The 25,964-nt window shown below is 42.7% G+C and overlaps 1 protein-coding gene across 1 annotated transcript in view; it reads left to right on the top strand.

Annotated features, from left to right (window-relative positions):
* Positions 1–25,806, top strand: part of kif5c (kinesin family member 5C) — a 40,154-nt gene extending 14,348 nt beyond the window's left edge. Inside the window, exons 11-25 of the mRNA XM_061235507.1 lie at positions 2,681–2,829; positions 7,180–7,340; positions 8,230–8,298; positions 9,687–9,893; positions 10,507–10,653; positions 10,941–11,129; positions 11,786–11,903; positions 12,737–12,813; positions 13,858–13,967; positions 14,604–14,705; positions 16,829–16,889; positions 16,991–17,062; positions 18,183–18,287; positions 20,277–20,493; positions 21,063–25,806. Coding sequence (XP_061091491.1) covers positions 2,681–2,829; positions 7,180–7,340; positions 8,230–8,298; positions 9,687–9,893; positions 10,507–10,653; positions 10,941–11,129; positions 11,786–11,903; positions 12,737–12,813; positions 13,858–13,967; positions 14,604–14,705; positions 16,829–16,889; positions 16,991–17,062; positions 18,183–18,287; positions 20,277–20,493; positions 21,063–21,178 — 1,900 coding nt within the window. The 3' untranslated portion in view covers positions 21,179–25,806. The remainder of the gene's footprint in view (positions 1–2,680; positions 2,830–7,179; positions 7,341–8,229; positions 8,299–9,686; positions 9,894–10,506; positions 10,654–10,940; positions 11,130–11,785; positions 11,904–12,736; positions 12,814–13,857; positions 13,968–14,603; positions 14,706–16,828; positions 16,890–16,990; positions 17,063–18,182; positions 18,288–20,276; positions 20,494–21,062) is intronic.
* Positions 25,807–25,964: the final 158 nt, after the last annotated feature.

Raw genomic sequence — 25,964 nt, 5'->3', positions numbered from 1 at the left:
TTCACCAAGGCCGTAAGACAATCGTAAAATTATGTGTGTTCTGTCGGTAGATTTCTCTTTGGTAACATACTTTTAGAGTACAAAGAGCAGGGCACTGCTTTCCGGCAAAGCAGCTTAAGTCATCTTTTCCACTGTTCCATCTGCTCTGTTCTTTCATTGCGGTGACCACCCACGAAAGGAACCATCTGTAGGCGTTTCGGGGATATCATGCCTGTATCGCGCAGTAAAATCTTCAGTATTCATTTCACTATAACATATTTAAATCAGTTTATTTGAGTCCTAATGGAAAACAAATGGTAAATTTGAGCATTTTGCAGTCTATCTTTATCAGTTAGCCTGAAGTACTGGCGTTCTGTTGTATGGCTGAAATAAGCCGAGCGAATGGCATTTAGGTGGGAATGCCTGCCAAGCGATAATGATGCGGATGCCAATAATGTTGCTCGCCGAACCTGGAGATTTATCTACACGCAGACATGGTGATCAGGATGCCCAGGTCGTTACACTCACTCTGTTACACTGTCTCTGTCCTCTCCTTCATTATAAATAATCCTGCTGGTGTAGAAAAGCTTGAGAATGTTCCGGAATGTGAATGTAATATATACAGGCAGCTGAAGTACACTAACAGAAAAAAGGTTCTTCGGCTTGTCTCCATGGAGGAACCCTTTTTAGTTCTTTATGGAGCCCTGTATCATAGGTGTGACGTGAAAGCTTGAAAGCTCCCAGACAAAGTGCAATTTTGCCAGACAAAGAACCCTTGAACTAGATAGGGTTATTCTATGGAATCATCCTTTTGGATGTGCATCACTGAACAACAGTGTCTGCTAAGCGATTGTAATGTCATGTAAAGTAATGTAATGAAGAGTTGAAGCCAGTGGGGCAGTAACTGGCTTAAGAGGGGTTAGATAAGGAGATGTACTCTGTGTTCTGTGAGTTGGTCACACAGGCTGTGGAAAAGTGTAGAATCTGACTTCATGTTCCGGGGCTAGTTGCTAAGGGCCAGACAGTTACAGACCTGGGAACAGAGTGCCGCCATCAGGAATTCTGGTTTCCAGGGAAACTGACATATTTGTATGTATCCACGATGCATTCCAGATCAGTGATGTGTCATTACTTTTGGTCAAATATAGACAAAGAACAAGGAATAGTAACTATGAGAAAGATCAGAGGGTGTGGCAGTGATGCAGCCTGTCAAATTCACCTTAAACTTCACCTTGAACTTCACCCCCTGCCTTCACAGTACCGTCTGTCACTGACAGAAATGCAGCAAGACATTCTACTGCACCCAGCTCAAGAGTATATTTGGCCGGGACTTGGCCTTCTTGTGAAATTGTGATTTTGGGAAGAAAAAAAAATCTGAACATTAATAGCGTCGCAATTCTGTCGAGATCTCAATTTAAACTCATTTATAATTGGTTTTTATCGAGGGATGATTTGAGTCTGCCTCTCTTTTAGTACTTCTTTATTAGGATTTAACGCTCATTTTCTCTCCGTCCTCCTGTGGTTCGGCGTATAAATAACGCAGCTGAGATCCAGCGGTAACTAACCGCTTAAAACAGCTGCCGTTGTCATTAGACGCAGTTGGGGAGAGCCGCGTTCCTTTGGGATGTAATTGTCTCGGCTCTTTTTGCGCTTGTCTGATTTTTTCATTACTTTTGGCAGAGAAGGTTATCTTTTAACTCTTTAATTAGTTTGCGGAGGTCGCTTTCAGGAAGTGACACTGGAATGTTTAATTAAAGAAGGTGTTATCCCTGGAGCGTATGAAGATTCTGATGGAAGTGACTTACAGTTACATGTAATTCGGCTGCATACAGAAGCATTTCCTGGGTCAATCACGTAATTGTTTTGGATTCAAATACTTTTCTACGCTTTACTGAACTTGCCTGGTGTGTTGGGACCTATGACATACTCCACCTTCTGGTCCTCTTGTTTGGCTCAATTGTACCAGGCAAGATCAATCGAGCACAGAAAAGTATTTGAATACCAAATAATGATGTATTTGACCCAGGTCTGTTTCCTTCCCTATGATAACACAGTCTTACATCAGTCCTGCGTGTGCTAGTCTCCATACTGGCGTCACCCTCACGCTCTCAGCCTGGAAATGGATTTCCATCCTCAACATTTCCCCGTTTCCTCAATTTCCCATCTCTGTACTCTCATCCTTCAGCCATTGACCCAGTCCTTGATTTGTTCCTTTGTCTGTTTGCTTTCCTGTCTATCTATTTCTGCCTCACTCTTTTTTTTACCCTCTATCATGAATTATTAATTGCGTCATGTATTGGTTTGGCAGATACCACTATTCCGGGTGACTCTACTGCTTGGCCGTAATGTAGCTCACTGATACGGATGCTTACTTTACTTTTACTACAGAGTCTTATACTAATATACTGCGTACTAATGTGTACAACATCAGGACTGTACCCGGGGACTCCAAACCCAGTGTTCAGTTCTGAGCTGTAACCACCACATGGAATGCAACCAACCATGATTCACCATCTGCTATAAAGCATCCTATCTTCCTCTCCCTACCCCTCCTCTCTATCTCTATCTATCTCTTTCTCTCCCCCTCTATCTCTCTCTGCTCTGAAGTTCCCATCTCTCTCTTTATCCGTCCATACCTTCATTCCTCCACCCTTCCCCGGTGTTTCCCCCTGCTGACGGAAAGCTGCATCCTCCCCTGCAGAGCCAAGACCATCAAGAACACGGTGTCCGTGAACCTGGAGCTGACGGCCGAGGAGTGGAAGAAGAAGTATGAGAAGGAGAAAGACAAGAACAAAAACCTGAAGAGCATGATCTACAGGCTGGAGGCCGAGCTTAGCCGCTGGAGGAAGGGTGAGAGAGAGAGAGCGAAATGGTGGAAGGGAGGGACGCAGAGAAAGAGAAGGGAGGGATTCAATGAATACTATTCAGAACCTATACCTTCAGTTTACACAGTAAATCATGGTTTTTAACCTTTTTCTGACCCAGGGACCTTTACTCAGGCTCAAAGGCATCAAAGAGACTCCCAAAAAACCCTTTTTACATTTTTATATTTTCCCACATCTATATGTAGTCATTGCATATCAAGTCTGGCTAGGGACCCCCTACATTACCTTCAAGGACCCCCAGGAGTCTGCAGAACCTCTGTTGAAAGCCCAAGCACTGAACCAAACTGGAATATTCACACAGTGAAACCATATAAAACCATTCAGTTAAAATCGGAGTGACGCAATGCACATATAGCAGTATTCAAATAAAATGTTGAGGTGCACATCTAAATCTGAGATACACGTCAAAATTTACATTTGAAACTGCGATACAGATCTTAATCTGAGATAAACATTTAAATCTGAGATACACATATGTATCTGAGATGCACATCTAAATATGAGATAGACATTTAAATCTGTGATATACCTCTAAATCTGAGACATGCATCTAAATCTGAGAAATGCATCTAAATCTGAGATATTATATTTAATGTGCATCTCAGATTCAGGATGCTTAAACACTGGTCCCCCAGGGGGAACAGCTGGTTAATATTATGTTTTGGGCCTTTATGAAACTTTAAAAAGCATAGTCTTTACAATGTTACTGCTCTGATTAAAGCAGGGCTCCTTAGGCAAGAGGAATATTACTGGAATGGATGGCTGGCTCGTGCAAGGAGAAGTTACTGTAATGGGATCCGCCTGGCTTATTTTACCGTGAATACCTTCAATTACAGAGCCAGGCTGCTTTCATTCTCATAGTTGTTTTTCAAACAGACCCCATCCATCCCATTATTTTAACGGTGATTGTCAGCGTTTGGATTGGGGACTTTCAATTTACCAACTCATCTGGACTACATTTTAAGTAACCTATATAAAAAGGCTTACAGACAGATGACCTAATTTGGAAAAAGTCAGCTGGCTTCAAGTTCAAGTTCAAGATGTATAAACATCATGTTTTTGTGATGTCTGAGGACAATTTCAATTCAGTTCAGTCGGGTCAGGGAATTAGGCGAAATTTAATTTGTAATGGAAAACCGCAATAGAACATACTATTTTTCAAATTATGAATTAAATTCATCTTAATTTCCAGAAGTGACTGGAATCAATACACATTGATAGATTCATGATGTATGAAGTCTAATCTAACAATTGCTTAATAGCTTCTATCTGGTGCATAAATCATTGGTAATTCTTAGCAGTAATGTTGCAGTAAGACATCTGAAGATGAGACATTATCGGAATGTTAATTCAGAGTTGATGTGGCGTTTATTGGCACACACCGCCCACTGCAATCATTAGATCTGCAATCAGGGTTCCAGCTGTCTGCAGTTACTATATGCCGATGCACTGTCCATCTGTCACATGCATACTGTGTGTATGAGAGCTGTGCAGAACATTCTGGAACTTTCCAGTCTGATCACATCAACAAAGAAACCAGTGTAAGGGTAATTTTCTTAATTGATTCTTAATTGACAATGTGTGTACACCAGCAAGGAATAAAAACTACATGGTTTTGCCTTTGAAGGAAATGGTCCAAAAATGGTCTTGCTTCTTTTGGAATTAGAGAAAACATTTTAATTCATGAAATATGGCTGTTGATGTTTGAAAAAAACATGAAAGGTCTGTTTCTGAGGGCCTTTGTCATCTCCGCAGAGGTGAAATGTTCAGAGCGTTTCTGTAATGTCAGGATGGCAGCTCAGGTGCAGTAGCCAAGCAGTACCCCTCCCTCAGATCGTCCTTTACTGGGGAGATGTGCGTACACCTCCATCTGTTACCCTCTCTGCTTTCCACCTGTCTTAATAAAGCAGAGAATGCAGAAGGTGATACAGCCCCACTCTCCTTTTAAGAAAAAGCACAAGCACATGAAAAGCCTCTACTGCAGTCCATGAATGCTGCGTTTGCCACAGAAGGGTTGCTGTAGAAACCAGCTCTCTCTCCCTCTACCTCTCTCTCTCTCTGTCTCTCTCTCACCCTCTTTACCCCCCCCCCCATACTTATTTTCTTCAATAACAGAGAATTCTCTCTCTCAGAGTCAGACTGGTTAATAGCCTCACTGTTGGGGGGGTCAGGCTATCTTCAGATACAAAGAGCAGACAGACAGTGAAGATGGGAGTGTTCTCTCTGTCTGCCTCTGTCTCTCTCCTTTTCTTTCTTCTTTCTCTCTCACTCTGTCTCTCCCTCTCCCTCACCTCCTTATCTCAGACGCCACACACTAGCACACCCAGGAAAAGTCCTTCCTCAGCTGTGTGGGAGAGAAGGATTATTGCCAGTGTTTTATCTGGCGTTGTGTCTCGTATATCCGCTGAATGGATTAGCGCAATAATGGTCGCATTTGGCCAGGTATCTCCCTCATCACCTGCTCCTGTTTAAATGTCACTTCCTTTCTGCAAATATCACTGCGGTGCGCAGATAGTCCTGTTTTGGGCAGGGAGGGTGATACTCTCGTTTTGCCGTTTCCATCCTGTGGAAACTTTCCCAGGGAAACTTATTAAGAGACTCACTGTCTCACTTTTTGACACCACGGTGTGCCCTCTACCGAGCGTGGGTCCAGGCCTATACGCTGTCTCTCTTAATGCGGAGTGTCCAGCAGAACAAAGTTGTTCATCAGTTTTACTTTGTCTGTACTGGACTTGAACAGAATGGTTACAGCTGGGACTGCAAATGTGGTGCTCAAATACATTTTTTAACTTCATTAATGCATGACTATCCTTTAACCACCCATCAGCTGTTCCTTCGCCACTCTTTAACTCTTCTTTAACTGCTCCTTAACCACTCGTTAGCTGTTCTTTAATCACTCCTTAACCACTCTTTAGCTGTTCTTTGACTGTTCTTTAGGTGCTTTGTTGAGTTAATTGTGCCATTGACCTAACATAGTTTCCCTGTATCAGGGACAGCACAATATCTCCAAAGCATCAATGACCCACCACCATATTTGACAGTAGGTATGAGGTGCTTGTCCTTGTATACATTCAATTTTGCTTCCAAACATGTTGATTGTGTTTATGGCCAAAACATTCAATTTTGGTCACATCTTCTGGTCATAGCCAAGGAAGTTTGGCAAACTCAAGGTTCTTGGTTTATTGTGCTCAGTAAGGGCTGTCTTTGTGCCACCCTTCCAAAAAGTTTGCTGGTATGGAGGTACCATTTTATATATATGTTTAAGTCTTGGTGACCCTAAGACACCAGCAATCTCTGCAATTCTTAAACTGTGATTGTTTGGTTACTTTTGGCCTTTACTATTATACTTGTGTGTGCATGATACACCTTGCTACATACAGTATATCTAACCATAGATAATAATGAATGGCCACCCCCAATTATTTTCCCAGGACTTTTTAAGAGGAGTAAGTGAGCAACAGGTATTCTCAGATAATGCAGTACATGCATGCAAAGGCAACTGATCGGATCGGGAGGTGGTAATACGTTTTTCCATTTCTGAGAGGTGCAACCTGTACTTTCCTTCTAAGAGGAAATTGTGTGTTTGATTTGGAGGTACTTACAAAACTCAGTTCTAGGGACACCAAATTTAATTGGCAAGTTATTCGAAGGACTTAAAAGTTGTTACATTTTCATGGAATAAGTCAAAGAGAGTTTATAATACCCAGTGTGGCCCAGGGTCTGAAATATGTATTTGTACATTTTTACTGCTCCTTAACCACTCTAGCTGTTCTATAACTGTTCTTTAACAGGGCCGGCCTATAGCGTAGTGGTTAAGGTAAATGACTGGGACAGGCAAGGTCGGTGGTTCGAATCCCGGTGTATCCACAATAAGATCTGCACAGCCATTGGGCCCTTGAGCAAGGCCCTTAACCCTCCATTGCTCCAGGGGAGGATTGTCTCCTGCTTAGTCTAATCAACTGTACGTCGCTCTGGATAAGCGCGTCTGCCAAATGCCAATAATGTAATGTAATGTTAACTAGTCCTTGACCACTCTAGCTCTTCTTTAAAGTGACTTTAAAGGTAAATCTGTGAATTGCAGCAAACTGCATTGAATGGCATTATAATGGTATTTATTAAGCATCAGCAGTAATCAAATACATTACAATATCAACCTATATCGGTCTAAACATTTCCAACAGCATCTAGGGCCTCGAATCCCGACTGCGGGCCTATTATTTGATAGATATGTATCCCTCTGTCATAATTTGTGGTTATTTCAAAATTTTCCAGCCAGAACTGTCACTTTAACTGTTTCTCACGCTTTCCCTCCCAGGTGAGGCCGTGCCTGAGGTGGAGCAGCAGCTCAACAGCAAGGACCAGAAGAGCACACCCCTTATCGCCAGCCTCGCCCCGTCCATGGGCCTGCTTTCTGCTGTGGAGAAGAACAAATATGAGGAGGACATCAGTGAGCTTTACAAACAGCTGGATGACAAGGTTGGCAGGGCTACGGCTGGGGGGGCGGAGCTGAGTTTAATGTGCAGTGAATGGGCTGAGAGGTGGAGCTGTGGCAGGGGTTGCTGGGAAATGTAGGAAGTGGAGCTGTAATAATGTAAACTATGTAATGTAGAAAGCTAACTAAAAATACAATGTTTGCTCCCTATATTACACCAGTACATAATATAACATGGATATGGACAGACATGTGAAATCATAATACATTAATTTTCCTTTGTTTAAAAGTAATTGTATAAAAGGTGGCTCACTCTTGATCCGGTATACTGTATACTGTATGATGTATATTTAGTTTTGCTGCTTGAAACAGGAAGTAATTTCCACAGGACCATTAATAGGCAAAGCCTATCTGCTAAATTAAAGGATCCTGTATGGACCCTGTAACACTTAGATTAAATGTTTGTTCAGAATAACATGATTATGGCATAGCACTTTCATAAGCACTTCTCTGACATTCATAAGTGTTCATGTCAAAAACAACAACAACAAAAAGGTGTGTTTGTCACCTCTGATGCAGCAAGTGATATCACTGTGATATACCAAGTGGCACACACCGTATGTCTATTTCCATTTATTAACATTCATGAATGTCTTATGTCTGTGTAGTGCTGAAGGCGATGCTATGCCATACTTATGATGGATCTGTATTGCTCACCTTCCCACACTGTCACTGTAATGTAGACCAGCCCAGAGGTCAGTGTGACCTTGATGGGAGGCGGTTTTATCCTCCCCCACCTCCAGTCAGTCACACTGAACAGCAGAGTCAGCCTTGGGCCAGACAGACTCCAGTGGAAATCCTGTACCAGGGTTAGTGCTGATCCCAAGAGCCTAGCGTGTGTGAAAGGACTGTGGGCTTCTCTTCTGCCCTCAGGATGACGAGATCAATCAGCAGAGCCAGCTGGCCGAGCAGCTTAATCAGCAGATGCTGGACCAGGAAGAGGTGAGAACCTGCTGGGCTGACCGCTAACCTTGCTGCCCTGCCCACTACACCCGCTGCCCTGACCGATACACCCACTGACCTAACCACTACACCCACTGACCAAACCGATACACCCACTGACCTAACCACTACACCCACTGACCAAACCGCTACACCCACAGACCTAACCACTACACCTACTGACCAAACCGCTACACCCACAGACCTAACCACTACACCTACTGACCAAACCACTACACCCACTGACCAAACCGCTACACCCACTGACCTAACCACTACACCCACTGACCTAACCACTACACCTACTGACCAAACCACTACACCCACTGACCAAACCGCTACACCCACTGACCTAACCACTACACCCACTGACCTAACCACTACACCCACTGACCTAACCGCTACACCCACTGACCTAACCGCTACACCCACTGACCTAACCACTACACCCACTGACCTAACCACTACACTCACTGACCAAACTGCTACACCTACTGACCTAACCACTACACCATGTTGAGAATGGAGCTGGTCTGAAGTGGTCAAGCAGCTACCAGCTGTTTCGAAAACCTAACTTCAGCTGTTTTTTTTAAGCAAGCTTGAGGGCTTTTTTTCGAGAATCTCCCCTCAAATCACTCGAGACTTGGGTGCAGTTTGAGTGAACAAATCCCTGATTGCTTTTCAAACACGTTCAGTGGTCTCCCGGCGAGGTGCTTCTGGAAAGGTCACTGCGTAATTGCGGCCATGGTGCCTCCCCCGGTGCAGTTATTAGTTTTGAAAACGGCTCTCAATCAATGCCGCGTTTTCATTGGGAACCTGTAAGTGTTACCCTATGAAATGTCACTGTATGTGCCTTCAGTGGAGAATGGGTTTCACAGAGGGCGACCATTAAAATGTCAAAGGCACAGATAAAACACAGATTTAAAACAAGCTGAGAAGATAGTTTCTGATCCAGTGCTTCTGTTGCTATGCCTTTTAAAAGGTACACACCTTGTGCCTGGTGCCATCTAGTGGCCTGAAATTGGTATTAAATTATCCAATGGCAATATTAAAATTCCCTGAACAGTAAACTTATTGAATATGTGCAGTCTCCATCTTGTGAGTTCACAAATTCATTAATTAAGTGTAGATTAGTCTATATTACACAGTACTTTGGGTCACCTATATTCATACTCATAAGCTACATGGATATATTCAATATAACATTCAATTCAATGTTGAAATGGTTATATTTGTATTCTTGTAAAAATAGAATCGTGCTGAAGGGATATTCCTCACATGACGGGAAGAATATGCAACACGGTGTGTGTCCATATGTGTGTGTATGTGCGTGTATGTGTGTGTATGTGCGTGTCTCTGATCTCTTTCATGCTTTCCTTCACACCCAGCTGTTGGCGTCGACCCGGCGGGACTATGAGAAGGTCCAGGAGGAGCTGTCTCGGCTGCAGATGGAGAACGAGGCGGCGAAGGAGGAGGTGAAGGAGGTGCTGCAGGCGCTGGAGGAGCTGGCTGTCAATTACGACCAGAAGAGCCAGGAGGTGGAGGACAAGACCCGTGCCAACGAGCTGCTGGTAGAGGAGCTGGCACAGAAAACTGTGAGTGGGCAAGAGGGGGTATGTGAGCTGGGTTTACTGCACTGGAGGAGAGGGTGAGCTGGGTTTACTGCACTGGAGGAGGGGAGCTGAGCTGGGTTTACTGCACTGGAGGACAGGGTGAGCTGGGTTTACTGCACTGGAGGAGAGAGTGAGCTGGGTTTACCCCACTGGGCTGCATCAGCATGGGGTTTGGGGTATATGGCTGAAGTTTGGTGGGGTTTGGGGTATATGGCTGAAGTTGGGCGGGGTTTGGGGTATAGGGTTACAGTAGGGTGTGGTTTTGGGTATATGGCTGAAGTTGGGCAGGGTTTGGGGTATAGAGTTCCAGTAGGGTGGGGTTTGGGGTATAGAGGTACAGTAGGGTGGGGATTGGGGTATAGGGTTGCAGTAGGGTGGGGTTTGGGGTATAGAGGTACAGTAGGGTGGGGTTTGAGGCATAGGGTTGCAGTAGGGTGGGGTTTGTGGTCTATGGCTGCATTATGTCCATTGGATTTGTGCATTGGATATAATGTTTATGTGTGTTTGTGTGCATGCGTGTGTGTGTGTGTTTGTGTGTTTGTGTGCGTGTGTGTGTTTGTGTGTTTGTGTGTGCATGCATGTGTATGTGTCACAGACGACCCTGACGACTGTGCAGAGGGAGCTGACTCTGATACAGGAGCTGAGTAACCACCAGAAGAAAAGAGCTGCAGAGATCCTTAATCTGCTGCTCAAGGATCTGACTGAGATAGGGGGAATCATCGGCACCAACGACAGCAAGACGGTGAGGAGCCTGCCCTCACACACACACATATGCCTACACACACACGCACACACATACACACATACACACACTCCCTCCCTGCCCTGACACTCACATACATACACACACATACAAACTCCTTGCCCTGACACATACGCATGCACATGCACACACATTCACACACACACGCCCTGCCCTGACACACACACACTCACGCATGCACACACACACACACACACACACACACACACACAAACTGAACCGCTGAGCGCTTGCTCCATTGAGTCTGTGCGACGTTATCTGCGCAGATGACAGAGTCGAACGGCGTGATTGAGGAGGAGTTCACCCTGGCCCGGCTCTACCTCAGCAAGATGAAGTCGGAGATAAAGTCCCTGGTCAATCGCAGCAAGCAGCTGGAGACGTCGCAGGCCGACACCAACCGCAAGATACAGGCCAACGAGAAGGAGCTGGCCTCCTGCCAACTGCTCGTCTCCCAGGTAATAACCCCTGGGACGGGGAGGAGCTTGTGTAATAACGCGCGATGCCACTGATGATGACAGTGTGGCCTCCAAACACCTACGGCCAGGTGCAGTTCCGCACAACGTGGACAGGTCAATATTCAGAAAGGTTCACGTGCAGGTTAGAGCAGGGGTTCCCATAGTGTACTGAAACAAGTATTGGGGAACTTCCGCAGAATGTAAAAACATTTTTCCTCCATGGTAAATTTATTGGTTCGTATTTCACAGGTGACGTATTCAAGATGGAATAGACCTGATGTGTGTTCAATACTGCAGCCATTCACAGCAAACTGTGTTTTCAACGGTTACTGTTGAACGATTTTAAATGAACATTCCATTTAGTTCATCACCAACTCCTTTTTAATACAAATGAATGTGACTTAGGTCTAAGAATGTTAGCGAGCTGATGAACTGCTTACCTGGGATTTTTTTAAAGGGTAAGAACATTGAAGTATTACATTGAGTATAAAGCATAACAGCCAAATGATTGTTCTTTTGTTTTGTTCTCTTAACTGTTGCGTAAAGTTAGCTAACATTTGTGCCAAATACAAACCAGTTTAAATATGTTGCCAAAGTCTTGAATGCACATCTGGTTTATTCTCATAGCCGTGTTTACGTGCTCCCCTCTCCTGCAGCACCAGGCCAAGATTAAGTCTCTGACGGACTACATGCAGAGTGTGGAGCTAAAGAAGAGGCAGCTGGAGGAGAGCCATGATGCGCTGTCTGAGGAGCTGGCCAAACTGAACGCCCAGGGTAAGAGAGAACACACACACACACTTATACACACACACATTTGCACACACACACACACACACACACACTCACATACTTACAGCCATGATTCGCTGTTTGAGGAGCTAGCCAAACCCATGCCCAGGGTGAGAGAGAACACACACAGACGCATGCACTCACACCCACACCCACACGCGCACTTATACACTCGCACACACACACTCACACACTTATACACACACACACACTTATACACACATACTACTTACATCCTCACATACTCACATTCTTATATACACACACTTATACACACGTACTTACATCCTCACATACTCACATACTTACACACACACACACACACACACACACATACGCATATTTATACACACACTCGCACATGCACACTTAATACACAGACATCCTCACACACTTATACACATACACACACACATGCATATTTATACACGCACACACGCACTTAATACACACACACTCACATCCTCACACACTTATACACACACACACTCACACACACATATACACACACTAATACAAACACACACACACAAATTGATTTTCATAGCTGTGACCTGATGAAAGGAAGGTGGATTTCACAGTGATGGGAATGAGATATTAAAATAAATCATGTGTTCTGTGAAAACAGAGATGATTTCACAGTTCATTATTCCCCTACAGACATGGGAGGTGCTGAGAATTACCCAGTGAAAGCCAGATAATTATGTCAAAATAAGTCAGTAAATGTTTGTGTATTTCTGTGACCTACATTCTAACTTCTTGGTAATTGTGCTACATGATAGAACATTCCAGAACATGCTTTTGGTGTTTTTGTACAGAGAAAATGCATGAGATGTCAGTGATGGACAAAGAGAAGGAACGCATGACCATGCTCCAGGATGCCGAGGAAATTAAGGTAAGTCCTGTTGTTCACCACTAGGGGGCAGCACATGAAGCAGCTATCAGAGTGATGGAACCTGGGCCTAATGGTCACAGGTTTAAATCATGGGGGGGCCTGCTTTTGTAGTCAATGACAACTTATTTCCTTTTCCCAGGCTAAATTCCTGCAGGCTATAAATAGGCCGTTGAAATGGTGCACAGTAAAATTGTTAGCACATCCTGTTTGACGGCCAGTGGATGACATAATTAAACACAAAGTAACCTTCTGTTGAGGAAGAGATGGGTGGCTTAATCCTCTTAAGCCTTGAAATGCGATTGTTTTGTCGATTGATCATCTTCCTATGAAGGAGGCTAATGTGCATGTTACACAGAACCGTTTGTGCTGGTGGGTAATCCCCTCTCCCTTCATATCTTGTCAGACTTTAAATTATCTCTGTGTCGGGCTCATTCTGAAGCGCCAAACCTTTAAACAGAAATCATATATTTTACAGAGTGATGCAGGAGAGCATTAAGTTAGTTCTGGTTATTTCTTCATTTCCACAATCACAATTTATACTTGTGCTGTCTACCTCAGGTCTTGGAGGTCAAATTTTGATAAGATTTTAAATTACAAACTCATGGACACAACTAGGAATGTTCCCATGCCTGCAGTAGCTCTAATTAAATGCCATTGGTCACCACTGATTTAAGTGTGAACACAACTGGGTTTAAAAGTCCACATGTGACAAATTGTATTTTAACGTAACTTCACTTATTTCATTTTTAATTGTTATAGGATGTTATTGTTGTTATGTGTTTGTGTGGGGTCCTAACGTGTCAATGGGGACTGAAGGTTAAATAAAAGAAGAATAAAACGAAACAACCTTTAAAACAGGGATCAGCAACTCACAGTCTGCTGGTTTTCCACCCTCCCTTTACCTAGAAGTCAGGTGTGAAGACAGTCTGACCAATGAGTAGCACTAATTTCCCGGGAGAAGAGAACCAGGGCTGGATTTGTATTCGATGGCCAGAGTTGGTGACCCTCTACTTTAAAGACTGCTGTCCTGTGTGTCTCCTGCAGAAGACCATGGAGGAGCAGATGGAGAGCCACAGAGAGTCGCACCAGAAGCAGCTGTCTCGCCTGCGGGACGAGATCGAGGAAAAGCAGAGGGCCCTGGACGAGCTGAAAGAGTGAGAGACCCACGCAACCTTTTACACTGTTTACAAAAACACACTGATCCTTTACGCTGATCCTTTACATTAGCATGCGTCCTGGCACTGATCCTTTACACAGACACACACTTCCACGCTGATCATTTACACTGATCCTTTAAAGTAGCATGCAGTACTACCACTGATCCTTTACACAGACACACACTTTCACACTGATCCTTTACACTGATCCTTTACATTAGCATGCGTACTAGCACTGATCCTTTACACAGACACACACTTTCACACTGATCCTTTACACTGATCCTTTAAAGTAGCATGCAGTACTACCACTGATCCTTTACACAGACACACACTTTCACACTGATCCTTTACAGTAGCATGCATTTACATACTTTCTAGGGCTCTGTAGTGTACCCATTTGTCGGTGCACTATAGAGCCTATATACTATATATGTGTGCTAACTGGAAAATATTTTTAGGACCACCTCTACTACTACTTTAACAGTGATCCTTAAACTAGCACGCTCATCTGTAGTCCCACACACTGACCTGTCATTACAGTACCACCTACTGACCTGCTTTATGATGTTCCCCATATATGACCACATCCTGACCGCACGTACCACATGGTTGTCTGTTCTCTCGCTGCAGTCAGAACCAGGGTCTGCAGCTGGAGCAGAAGAAGCTGGTCTCAGACTTGGACAAGCTGAAGGTCGAGGAGCAGGAGAAGGATGTGCAACTGCAGAAGCTGATGTAGGTTTCCCCTCCCAAAATCCTCTGCCTGCCTTATGCGCTCGTCAGTTGCCATGGCAGCAGACTGACCTTATGCCCTCGTCAGTTGCCATGGCAGCAGAGTGATTGCTGTCCTGTGACAATGATATACTGAGTGCACACTGCCCACTCATTGCTTTGCATTGGAGTTCTGAGTCAATCATAGAACCAGGAATGACTGTAATTTTCCCTCAGTTGTTTCAGTATGACATGCCAAACCTAAGGCAGAAAAGCACAGAAAAAAGAGACTAAGAGAATGGAGAAACCCATGGAAAGTGTTTGATTGGACATGGCAAGCAGTCATACGTCTGTCTCGTACGTGCAAATGACCGTCGGTTAGTGGGCGTGTAGTGTGGATAAACACCTTCTCTCGGTTCATTTTCAAAGGCCTCGGATTTCATTTCAAGCTTTAGTTCCTCAAATATTTTCAAGGATACACGTAAGGCTACAAGGGCGGTTGGTGCTCTTTAAAAACAAAGCATTCCTGATTTTTGACGCTTGTATGATTTTATGCAGGCTAGTGCTGAGGCTTAGATAGCGGTTTTTAGAGGTAGAGCTGCAAAAGATCTATTGGAATTTCACACAAATCCCTTATCGAGTTACTCTCAGGTGATCAATTTACACCCCCTGAGGATAATAGGAAATGGAGTGCTGCTTTGTTATTGTTAATGTACTGTAATCATACAGACCTGAAGGACTACAGTCTGAATTACCATTACAAGCCTTTATTAACAGTCCTTCTGTTTATGAGAAAACGTAGTAAACACATAAACTTTAATTCTGAATTGAATTGTACATTGCCAAAACATACTATATTTTTTCATTTTGTTTTTTGTTAGTATAAGTAACCAATGTCTTAGTGATGTTGCATCTATACTGACTGATCATGGAATTATGTTAGTCAGGTCAGCAATATACTAATATTTCATATGAGCAAAAGATATTAAATATTAGTATATTGCTGACCTGACTAACATAATTCCATGATCAGTGGTTAAAAATACCTAATACCTCAGGTGAATGCATCTCTGATAGTTCTACATTGTAGAGGTACCTAGTCACTTTGGATAAGAGCTTCTGCTATACGGATGTAATGTAACTTCATGTGTACTTCAGCAGATTATTAGATTTGATTTCACATAATTGGTGCTAACCCAATGAACACATCACTCCAATATGCCTTAATATGCAGCAGCTGAAAATTAATACCTTCATATTTTTGTTTTTGTGGCAGACAGATCCCCCATTTGACAAAAATGAATGCTGGACATTTGATTGAGCACATTCATCTTTCCTGCTTGTCTGAAAAGGGTTATAAAATGCTTCTACAAATGACATTTTTCTGAGGTCAATGGAGGCACAAGCTGTCAAACCTTGGTCAGACCACTCAGTGAGCACTTTATTAGGTATTTATTAGACTTATTTTTAAGTCTTCTACTGCTGTAGCCTATCCTCTTAGTGTGTTCAGATATACTCTTCTGCATACCACTCTTGTAATGTGTGGTTTGGTCCTTCTCCAGTGACTCCTCTGAACAATTATTCCACGGTCAAAGTCACTTAGATCACATTTCTTGCCCATTCTGACATTTGGTCTGAAAAACATCTGAAACTTTTGATCATGTCGGTATGCTTTTTATGCATTGCTGCAACATGATTGCCTGATTACATATTTGCATTAACAAGCTGGTGTACAGGTCTACCTAATAAAGTGCTCCATGAGAGTATATTGACCAATCACATAAGATCACGTGCACTACAAGGGCGGGTCATTCCAAACAAACTGCAGTGTGGGTTGTGTAGTGATTATGTTGTTCACGTGTCTACAGCCAGCCCTCGCAGTGGGGAAGTTGGCATTTGGCAGACACTGTTATCCACAGTGATGTAGAGTTGATTATACTAAGCAGGAGACAATCCTGCCCTGGAGCAATGCAGGGTTAAGGGCCTTGTTCAAGGGCCCAACAGCTGTGCGGATCTCATTATGGCTACACCGGGGATCGAACCACCGACCTTGCAGGTCCCAGTCATGCACCTTAACCACTACGCTACAGGCCGCCGTGTATGTTCAGGGCCAGTACAGTACTGACTGTCTGCTTCCTGTCTCTCAGCCGACTCAACGAGAAACGAGAGCAGGCCAAGGAGGACCTGAAGGGTCTGGAGGATACTGTGGTGAGCGCAAGCATTAGTACAATTTCGGAACAAAATGTGAAAGAATTAAGATAGGGAGCATAAATTGGTTGAAAAAATATGTGTGTGTGTTTTTTTTTTAGGCTAAGGAACTGCAGACACTGCACAATCTGCGCAGACTGTTTATCCAGGACCTCACCACTCGTGTGAAAAGGGTAGGCGGCTTCCTGCTACCCTGCCTCCTGACTGCTGCTTCGCTGACTCATTCTCTCTTTAACCTGCTTCCAGTTCATTGTCTCTCTTTGGAAACGCTCTTGTCCCGAGACAGTGAGTGATCGAGTATACATCACAGGTTGCAGACAGACCATTAGGCAACGGCAGCTGGAACATTTACATGCTGAACCAATTACCCAGCTATGCCTGAACATCTGCAGGCTTTTTTTCTGTATGACAAGCAGGAACTGAGAAGATTTAGTGTTATAATGAATCAATTGGAACACACGTGTGTTGGTCCTCACATTTTCCAAACTAAATATCTGCAGGGCTGGGTGTTTTGCTTACCCTGTTAAAACTCCACCGAATGCCTTTAATTAAACATTTAAAAGAGCACGTACCCTTTACTTGTAATTTTCCATCTGTGCAAAGAGTATTAGAAGTACAGTGCTGCGCATTTGCTTGACTGTACACTTATGGGATCTGTGTACAGCATGTGACCATATTATTAATGTACACACATCAATTCCCTGATTTCAATTGGTCTATTCTATTCCTTGGCTACAGCCCCTGTAATCCCCAAGAAAAAAATCTATAGTCCAATACATGATACAAGCCATCATCAAAACTGGCCCTGGTTTTCTTTTCTGCAGGGAATTAACTGAACAATTAGTGCCACTGATTGGCCAGACTGTCTTCACCCCTGACTCCCAGGTAAAGGGAGGGTGGAAAAACCAGCAGTCCTTGGTCCTCGATTTAATGATCCCTGCATTGTACACACCATTCATCTATAAGCCTTAAGGTCCTGATCAGTCCCTCTCATGCAGTTTAGGTGATCAAAAACTCCTCTATTACATGTAGGAAAGGAACAGCATCGGGGGAAGTATTCAAGAGTTAAGTTCCAGTGATAGATCGTAAAGAAATGTTCTTCATATACAATATGCATGGCCTATGCCATCAGCACTGAGTGTCTTGCTTTGAGGGATTTTGACTTGAGCTCATATTGTGCCCAATGCTGATTACATGCTTGTCCTGGTGTTCAGCACACCAGTGTCCTCAGTGTTAAGCATGTGATGTCCAAAGTGTTGAGCTCGTCCATGCTCTCTCTTTATCTCACCCCAGAGTGCCGAGCTAGAGTGCGATGATGAAGGAGGCAGTGTCGCACAGAAACAGAAGATTATCTTCCTGGAGAACAACCTGGAACAGCTTACTAAGGTCCACAAACAGGTACTGAAATGTCATCTGGATATCACCTTATATCCAGATCAGACCTGGACCAAATTTGTAATTGTTTTGGATTCAAGTACTTTTCTACACTTTACTTGTCTGGTGTATTGGAACCTATGAAATACTTTAAAGAAGTGGAAACCCTGCCTACTTTGGTTGGCTCAATTACACCAGGAAAGATCAATAGAGCACAGAAAAATATTTGAATCCAAAACAATTATGTACTTTGCCCAGGTCTGATCCATATAAAGGTACTGTGAAATCACAAGACAACTTACATACTTCTACAAATATGCACTAAGATATAACCTGGAGTATCTTACAAAAGTTCACTGGTGAGCTCACACATCACCTTGGATACAAGAGCAGTCCTCAACACGTGTTGCCTTTCAAAGTTTTGACTCTAAAACCATAAGGTTCACACCCTTTATAAAAGGCAAGATCCAAAATGTCAGGTGGCAACTGAAAATGAATTAAAAGAAGATATAAAAAGATATTACAGATCTGTGAGGTTTTTTTGTTTTGTTTATCACAGTTGTTTTTGTCTTGACTAACACCAGTAAATGCACACCACCTTCAGGAGCACTGGTGTAGAGGGCTGTTGTTGCTTAATTGTCCAAAAGGAGTTTAGGTTTTACTTGCCCTACTGGCACTATAAAATCCCTGAACAGACAAGTGACGTCAACACACGACAGCACAAACGAGCTTGATATTTTGTTACGGTTAATGTAGCTTTAATGCTGCCATTTTCCTGTTATTCTTTACCAGCATACCTCCGCTCTCTACTTCCTGTCTTCTCTTCTTTCATACTTTTATTAGACAGTGTTATAGGTGGGGAAGGGTGTGCTCTGGAATTATGGGGGCTGAGTGTTTACTTTGAGAGATATGTTATTAAACAAAGTGGAGACACCCTATTTTCAGACCGTTCGAACTTCCCGCACGTAGCCAGTCAAATTCAGGTCCCTTGGGGAGGAAAAGAAAATGAATGTAGAAACTGCACAATATAGCAGCTGTATTGTAGCCCAAGCAAACAGAGAGAGTCCATGTGAAAAAAACAGGAGGGAGGGCTGGAGAAAACTGACTTGATTTTCCACACAGTAATATGTCAATGTTAAAATCTCACATACTCTATAGCCCAATAAACATTATGTAATGCTAAAATTGATCTATTGAGTGCTTATAAATGATGGTGTCTTGCTGCCTTGTTGGTACAGCCATAATTTTTCTGGGGTAATTCATAGATATTCCCAGAAGCTATAAAACCGTTGAACTTTTTGGTAATACTTGAACCCCTCGCTACGCTGTCATACACATGTCATAGCAGCTGTCACAAGATCGCATAACAGATGATGTCTGGTTATGTCAAATGTCATACTTTTATCTGCAAGTCTTATTACCATAACATCTGTAATAACATTTACAGATAAAAGTATGACAGTATATCATTTGACATAGCCTGACATCATCTGTAGTGCCATCTTGTGACAGCTGTTGTCGACTCGTGTATGTCAGTCTTATAGCAAAGGGTTCTTTTTTATGTATGATTATATGTGACCTGTCGTATTGACCCCAAAAACGTATTTTGAATTTTAGAAACTAATTCGAAACAGGGGAATGTAAGCTTTCTAAAGACAGCACAGTCCTGTTTCACTTCGAGTGCCACCAAACCATACCAGCGAATCAGCAGTTTCTGAGATACTCAAACGACTCTGTCTGCCACCAACAACGATTCCACGGTCAAAGTCACTTAGATCACATTTTTTCCCCATTCTGATGATGTGAACATTAATTGAAGCTCCTGACCCATATCTACATGATTGTATGTATTGCACTGCTGCCACACAATTGGCTGATTAGATAATCACATGAATAAGTCGGTGTAATAAAGTAAAAATGTTCCTAATAAAGTGCTCGATGGGTGTATATGAACGCTCCCTCTCTTTCTCCCTCCCTCTCCCTCCCTCTCTCCCTCTCTCCCCCCCTCCATAGCTGGTGCGTGATAACGCGGACCTGCGCTGTGAGTTGCCGAAGCTGGAGAAGAGGCTGCGGGCCACGGCTGAGCGGGTGAAGGCCCTGGAGACCGCCCTGCGGGAGGCCAGGGAGACGACCATGCGCGACCGCAAGCGCTACCAGCAGGAGGTGGACCGCATCAAGGAGGCCGTGCGCACCAAGAACATGACCAGGAGGGGGCACTCTGCCCAAATCGGTGAGGCCACGTTCACACTTTCACAAAACTCTGAGCCCAATAGGATGAAGTACTCTACATGCAGTAGTTATTGTGTGAGTAGACAGAAGACAATTCAACAATTTAAAGTGTTAGCTGTTTGGACGTTTGAGACATGAGTCTTTTGTCTCGGGTTTTGCAAAACACAATGATCAATTTCCCTGGTGTTCGATTGTACAAAATGTAAAGTGTAACTGCAGAAGTGAAGAAAAAGTGAGGAGTTTTTGTGGAAAACCTGGATAATATTAGAAATGAGTTATTCATGTTTTTGTGTGTGGAACTGTTTCTTCAGTGCAGTGTTGCTCTCCTGTCACGCTCAGTCTTGTGAAGCAGCTTATATTTAAGAGAGATATCAGCCTCAGTGTCATATACAGTGTAAAAAAACACACACACATACACACACATACAGACAAACACACATACATATTCCATTAATCCTGAGGTGGAAATCAGGGAGACAGGAAGTGTGCTGAGATCATGTGAGCAGTTAGCCTGATGGACTGTGGCTGTGGATGCCTACCCCGACCCCTCAACCTCTCGACTCTTCACAGCCAAGCCCATCCGCCCAGGACACCACCCAGCATCCTCCTCCCCCACCATGGCCAATACCATCCGGGCCGGAGGGGGGTCCAGCCACTATGCCCATCGCCACCACAACAACAAGTAATAGACAGAGTGAGTATGCCAGCCCCACACTCACTATCTACGTTAAAAGCCTGCTTTTTAACTTGTGACAGTCTGTGTACATTATATAAATGTTCAGTGGGTGGCAGTATAGTACAGCAGAACCTCTATCTTGGGGAATCAGTGGTGCTGGAAAATAGAAAATTCCAGAAAGTAGAATGTGCCTCAAAGGTAATATATTAGGAGTCATATTAGTACAGAATTTGTGTTATTTTATTACTCTAGGCCCCCTCTACTGGCCAAACTACTTTACAGCACCTGCTTCATGAATCTACCACAAAATAAACGTGCAACAATGTACATTCGGTGTCCGGCTAGTGGCGTATTTGCCCACTAAGCATCCAATCAGCATGGGATGTATTTCCTTGGTGTATTTTCCATTTTTGTTGAATTATTATTTGTTTAAATTACATGTCATTAATATTCCCTCACCCCCACTGTGAGTCCAGTGGCCTGATTACATGGACCACTTCGGCTGAAGAGGAAAAAAAGGGGGAAAGGGGAAAATGCACACAAAATGTTCCAAATTCCAGGACACGGAACATTCCAGAATGTAGAATGCTGAGTAATAGATGTCATAATTGATGCGGAAGTGGGCTTGTAGCTCAGAGACTGCAGGTTTGACTCCCAGAGGGGCATTGCCCTTTTACCATTGACCAGGGCCTGAATTTCCTTGCACATATTCAGCTGCATAAATAATGGATGTTGATCAAAATATCATGATATTATGATTGAAGATCATCTTACAATTAGAAGCAGTTATACGTATTTGTCTTGAATATTTAGAAATGAAAGAAAGCTGACATTAAATGGTCTAAAACGTTCATCCTCCTGTTTCAGAACTGCTTGTTGCCCTGAACTGACAGATTGTTGTGCTGCCATTAGCTGCCTGGATGTAATGGATTCCTCAGGACCTAATGCACTCTGCATACTGAGTTATTACAGATTTCAAACTTGATCAATGCCAATGTGATACCATACAGCAGGGATCATAGGATCTGGCCCTCAATTCGAAATCCAGCCCTGGTTTTCCACTGGGTAATTAACTAAATAATTAGTGCTACTGATTGGCCAGACAGTCTTCATAGCTGACTCTCAGGTAAAAGAGGACCTTGTGGACTGTGATTTCATGATCCCTGCCATAGTGTATGTGTTTTTCTTTCGTGAGGGCATGATCTCATGTTTTTCTCCTTTCTTTCTCTCTCCATCCCTTTTTCTCCCTCCTCTCACAGCAGATGGATGCTTGATGAATCTCATGTACAGTTTCCTCTTCTCTCAGTCTTCTGTCTCTTTGTCTTTCTCTTCCGTCTATTTCTTTCACCCTCTGCTATTTGTCTATTTCTCTCTCTCTCTCTCTCTCTTGCCCTCCCCACTCCCTCTCTCCATCTCTTGCCCTTTAGCTGTGCTTTAGCAGAGACTGCTTCCTGAATCGTGTTGTCAATGTTTGCGGGTCGGTACGTATCTGTGTGTGCCCTGTAAGGTGTAGGGTTGTTCTGAAGCAGGTGGGCCGGCTGGTGCAGTGTGCGATTAAGTTGTGATGACATCACAGAGGCTTTGATGATGTCACTGCATCAGCACGGTCCATCCTGTGCACATACCCCTCTGTTCCTGTGCCATAGTGCTCACAAACCCATCATTCCTCTTTCATTTCTGTACGGTATCAGCTGTGGGCAAGGCAGGCCCAAAGACACCACATCACGGTCTATGTGAGAGCAAGTTGCCACGTTTTTCCTTTGCAGAGAGAGACAAGGTGAGAGTGAAAGATTTCAGTGAGCGAGAGGAAATTGTGTCCATTACTGGCACCCTCAGGAATAACATTAGGGAGGTCAGGGTCCAGTGGTGGGGAACTCCTCTTGTGAAGTGGCAGCTCGTGACTAAAGATTAACCTTCGCAAACTACCTGATAGGAAATGTTGTTTATTTTAGAACTAATTTGCTGTTATTTCTTTGTCGGTGTTGGCACTTCAGTGAATTTGATTATTTCATGGCGTTATTTTCTTAATTTAGCTTTGTTCACTGGGAAAAATAATCTTTTATTTTTGTATGTTTACTTATAAATTATGTATAAATTATTATTTTTATTATTCCATTTACCAATATCTTTACTGAAACTTGCTCTCACCTCGTTTATACAAAATATGACATCACATGCTGAAGAGTTTGCGGTAAAATGTATGAAGTATGTTTTAAAAAATCTAAAACAGGGAAGGTATTATAAATGTATATCTTACCAATTGCAATTGAAAGATCTTCATATTGTGCTGAGCTGGGAAAAAACTGAAATGGCTTTGACAGAACCAGAACCTACAATCACTTATGTGTATATGTATTTTCTCCAACTTTTATCCAATGCTTAGTGATAGATTTTATGTCTGAGCATGGTGAAATACCGGGGCAAAGTTCAAAATAACCCGAAACATTTGATGAAAGTCTTCTGAGAGGAACTTCCAACTCCAGGCATCATCTGTCAATCAAACCCTTACCCTCAGGAAATGGATTTCAAAGGGAGAATCTAAACTTTTTGTAAATGATTCCTCCCCAGACGTTTTTTTATTTTTTATTTTCCTGTTGATGTTTCACATCATCGGGTATCATGTCATGTTCATTATTGTTTGCTATAATGATGGTATGTTGTATGTGGTATGAGAAAAGAACCCCTCCCAGAGCGTACGGTATTGTTAACGGTAGTCACTGCATTGTGAATTGAGTGCAGCCCACACAGAGTACTGCAAAGACACTGAATAGCCACTCAGTCTTTCTTTCAGTGAACAAGTGGATTTGTGCTTCTCTCAGTGCAGTTTCTACCTAATAGTAAATTGCTAGTGCCATTCAAGGAACCCTTTATAAACTTTATGGATATTAATGCATCAAGCAGTGCATAAATATCCACCTGTATTCTTAAGTATTTAGTACATGCTTACTGAAGCGTAATTTGAGTTTTTGTTAACATTTTTGGAAACACCAAAAGTTTATGTAAATGCCATTAATTGTTTGTCTTCAGTCCAGGCCTGAGAATGTTGCTAACTGTATGGGGCATGTACAACTATTTCAATAGAAAGTAGACTGTTCCCCTGCAAACTGTTAACCTTGATGCCTTAATAGTCGACCTACAGAGCCCTGTTTTGGGTAGTCCAAGATGTGGGGCTGTCTGTCTTGAAGTATTAAGACATGGCATCCACAATTGATGAAATTTCTAAATTCCCTTGCCAAATGCTGTGAAGCATGATTTTCTGGGTTCTCTTGACAAGGTTAGTAGACGGATCTCTGAGGGGTTGTTATGGTGAAACTATAATCAGTCTGTGTCGGCAATTAAGTTTTTGGTCAAGAATATTCACAGCACTTCTCCACTTTTACACAGTCACGTTTTATAATGGCACCCAGAATGCATTGCATGCGGAGTGTTTGATGTACACTTTCCACAATGAAGCAAGTGCCACTCTAAGCCTGCAGCCCTGTATGGGGGCCTTTCAGATAATTCTTCTTATTAATATTCATTAATGGCCATTGTGGGAATTAGCCTCAAGGAGTTATTTTCTCTTCTACAACTGTTTCACATTGAATTGGCTAACCCCTAGTTTTGATCAGTGATGGCAATATTGGGTCTCACACTGGGTTTATGTACTATTTTGTATTAATTTGTACACAGTTTTGTGATGGTTAATTCCCCAATTTGGTCTCTGCCATTTGTGCAACACGTCACTGTTTTGGTATTTTTGTGATGGAATAATTGTGGGTTTGTGGAACTAATGGAGAATGTAGATTTAAAACTAGTTTCAGCAATTTCTTTAAAATATGATCAGATTAAGAATTTGGTACTTGAAATGAAGTGGTGTGAACATTTATTTTTGAACATGGAAACAATCCATTTAAAAGTTACTCTGTGACACAATCCTATATGACTGGACTATTTAAAGAAAACCCTAATAATGTCTGTACTCTGCTGTTTCCAGAAACAACCTGTTTTGTCATTACGCTCCATTACAATATTCAGCTGAACAGCTGAATATTCATGCAAATATTTATTTATTTATTTGTTTATTTATTTATTTTACCAACAGTTCACTTTGATGGGGTTTTGGTATGATTATTTTGTATTATTGTGCCTATTAGTCTTCAGATATGACGATTCGGCTATTTCATCAATGTGTTCCTTTCTGATTAAAAAAACTTCGTTGTAAGGTTTGAACGGAATATTTAATAAGCCAAAAGTCCAATTTTTATATATTTATATCCAAAAGCGAGAATCATTCCCTTTCTCAGCTGTTAGTAAAAACACAAACACTTAACTTAGGTTTTGTGCAGACAGTATTGCTCTGTTCAGTAGGCTAGTGAATTCAGATTCCTATTCTTAAGTGTTTAAAGAAAAGTTCATCTGTCTGTTCTATTTGTAAAATTTGCATTTATATACCCGAGGTGTCGTGGCCGTATCTGGAGAGTTTTGTCAAGGGCTGCAACATGAGCCTGGTTAAAACAACGAGAAGCAAACGGACAGAACTGTAATCAAGGTTCCGCACATGGATAGGTCTTAGCCATACTGTTCAGGTTTCTGTCGGACTGAAGCCGATGCCGCGTGGTGTAAAATGTTAAAGAAATAAAGTCACAATCAACGTCATAGTGTGTTTACTTGTGTTTCTTTCTTCGAATGCTTTGTGATATCTTCAGTCAGGAATAGCAAAATATGATTTTGGTGCCCCAACATATCGTAACTACAACCTTACAGGTGGGTAGGCTGTTAAGCCTATGTAGCTATATTTTAACCAATCACTCACC

Source organism: Conger conger, chromosome 3 (assembly GCF_963514075.1).
Source record: "Conger conger chromosome 3, fConCon1.1, whole genome shotgun sequence".
In the NCBI taxonomy this organism is placed as follows: domain Eukaryota; kingdom Metazoa; phylum Chordata; class Actinopteri; order Anguilliformes; family Congridae; genus Conger; species Conger conger.
Note: the sequence above shows the minus strand (reverse complement) of the source record. Positions and strands in the feature narration are given on the sequence as shown.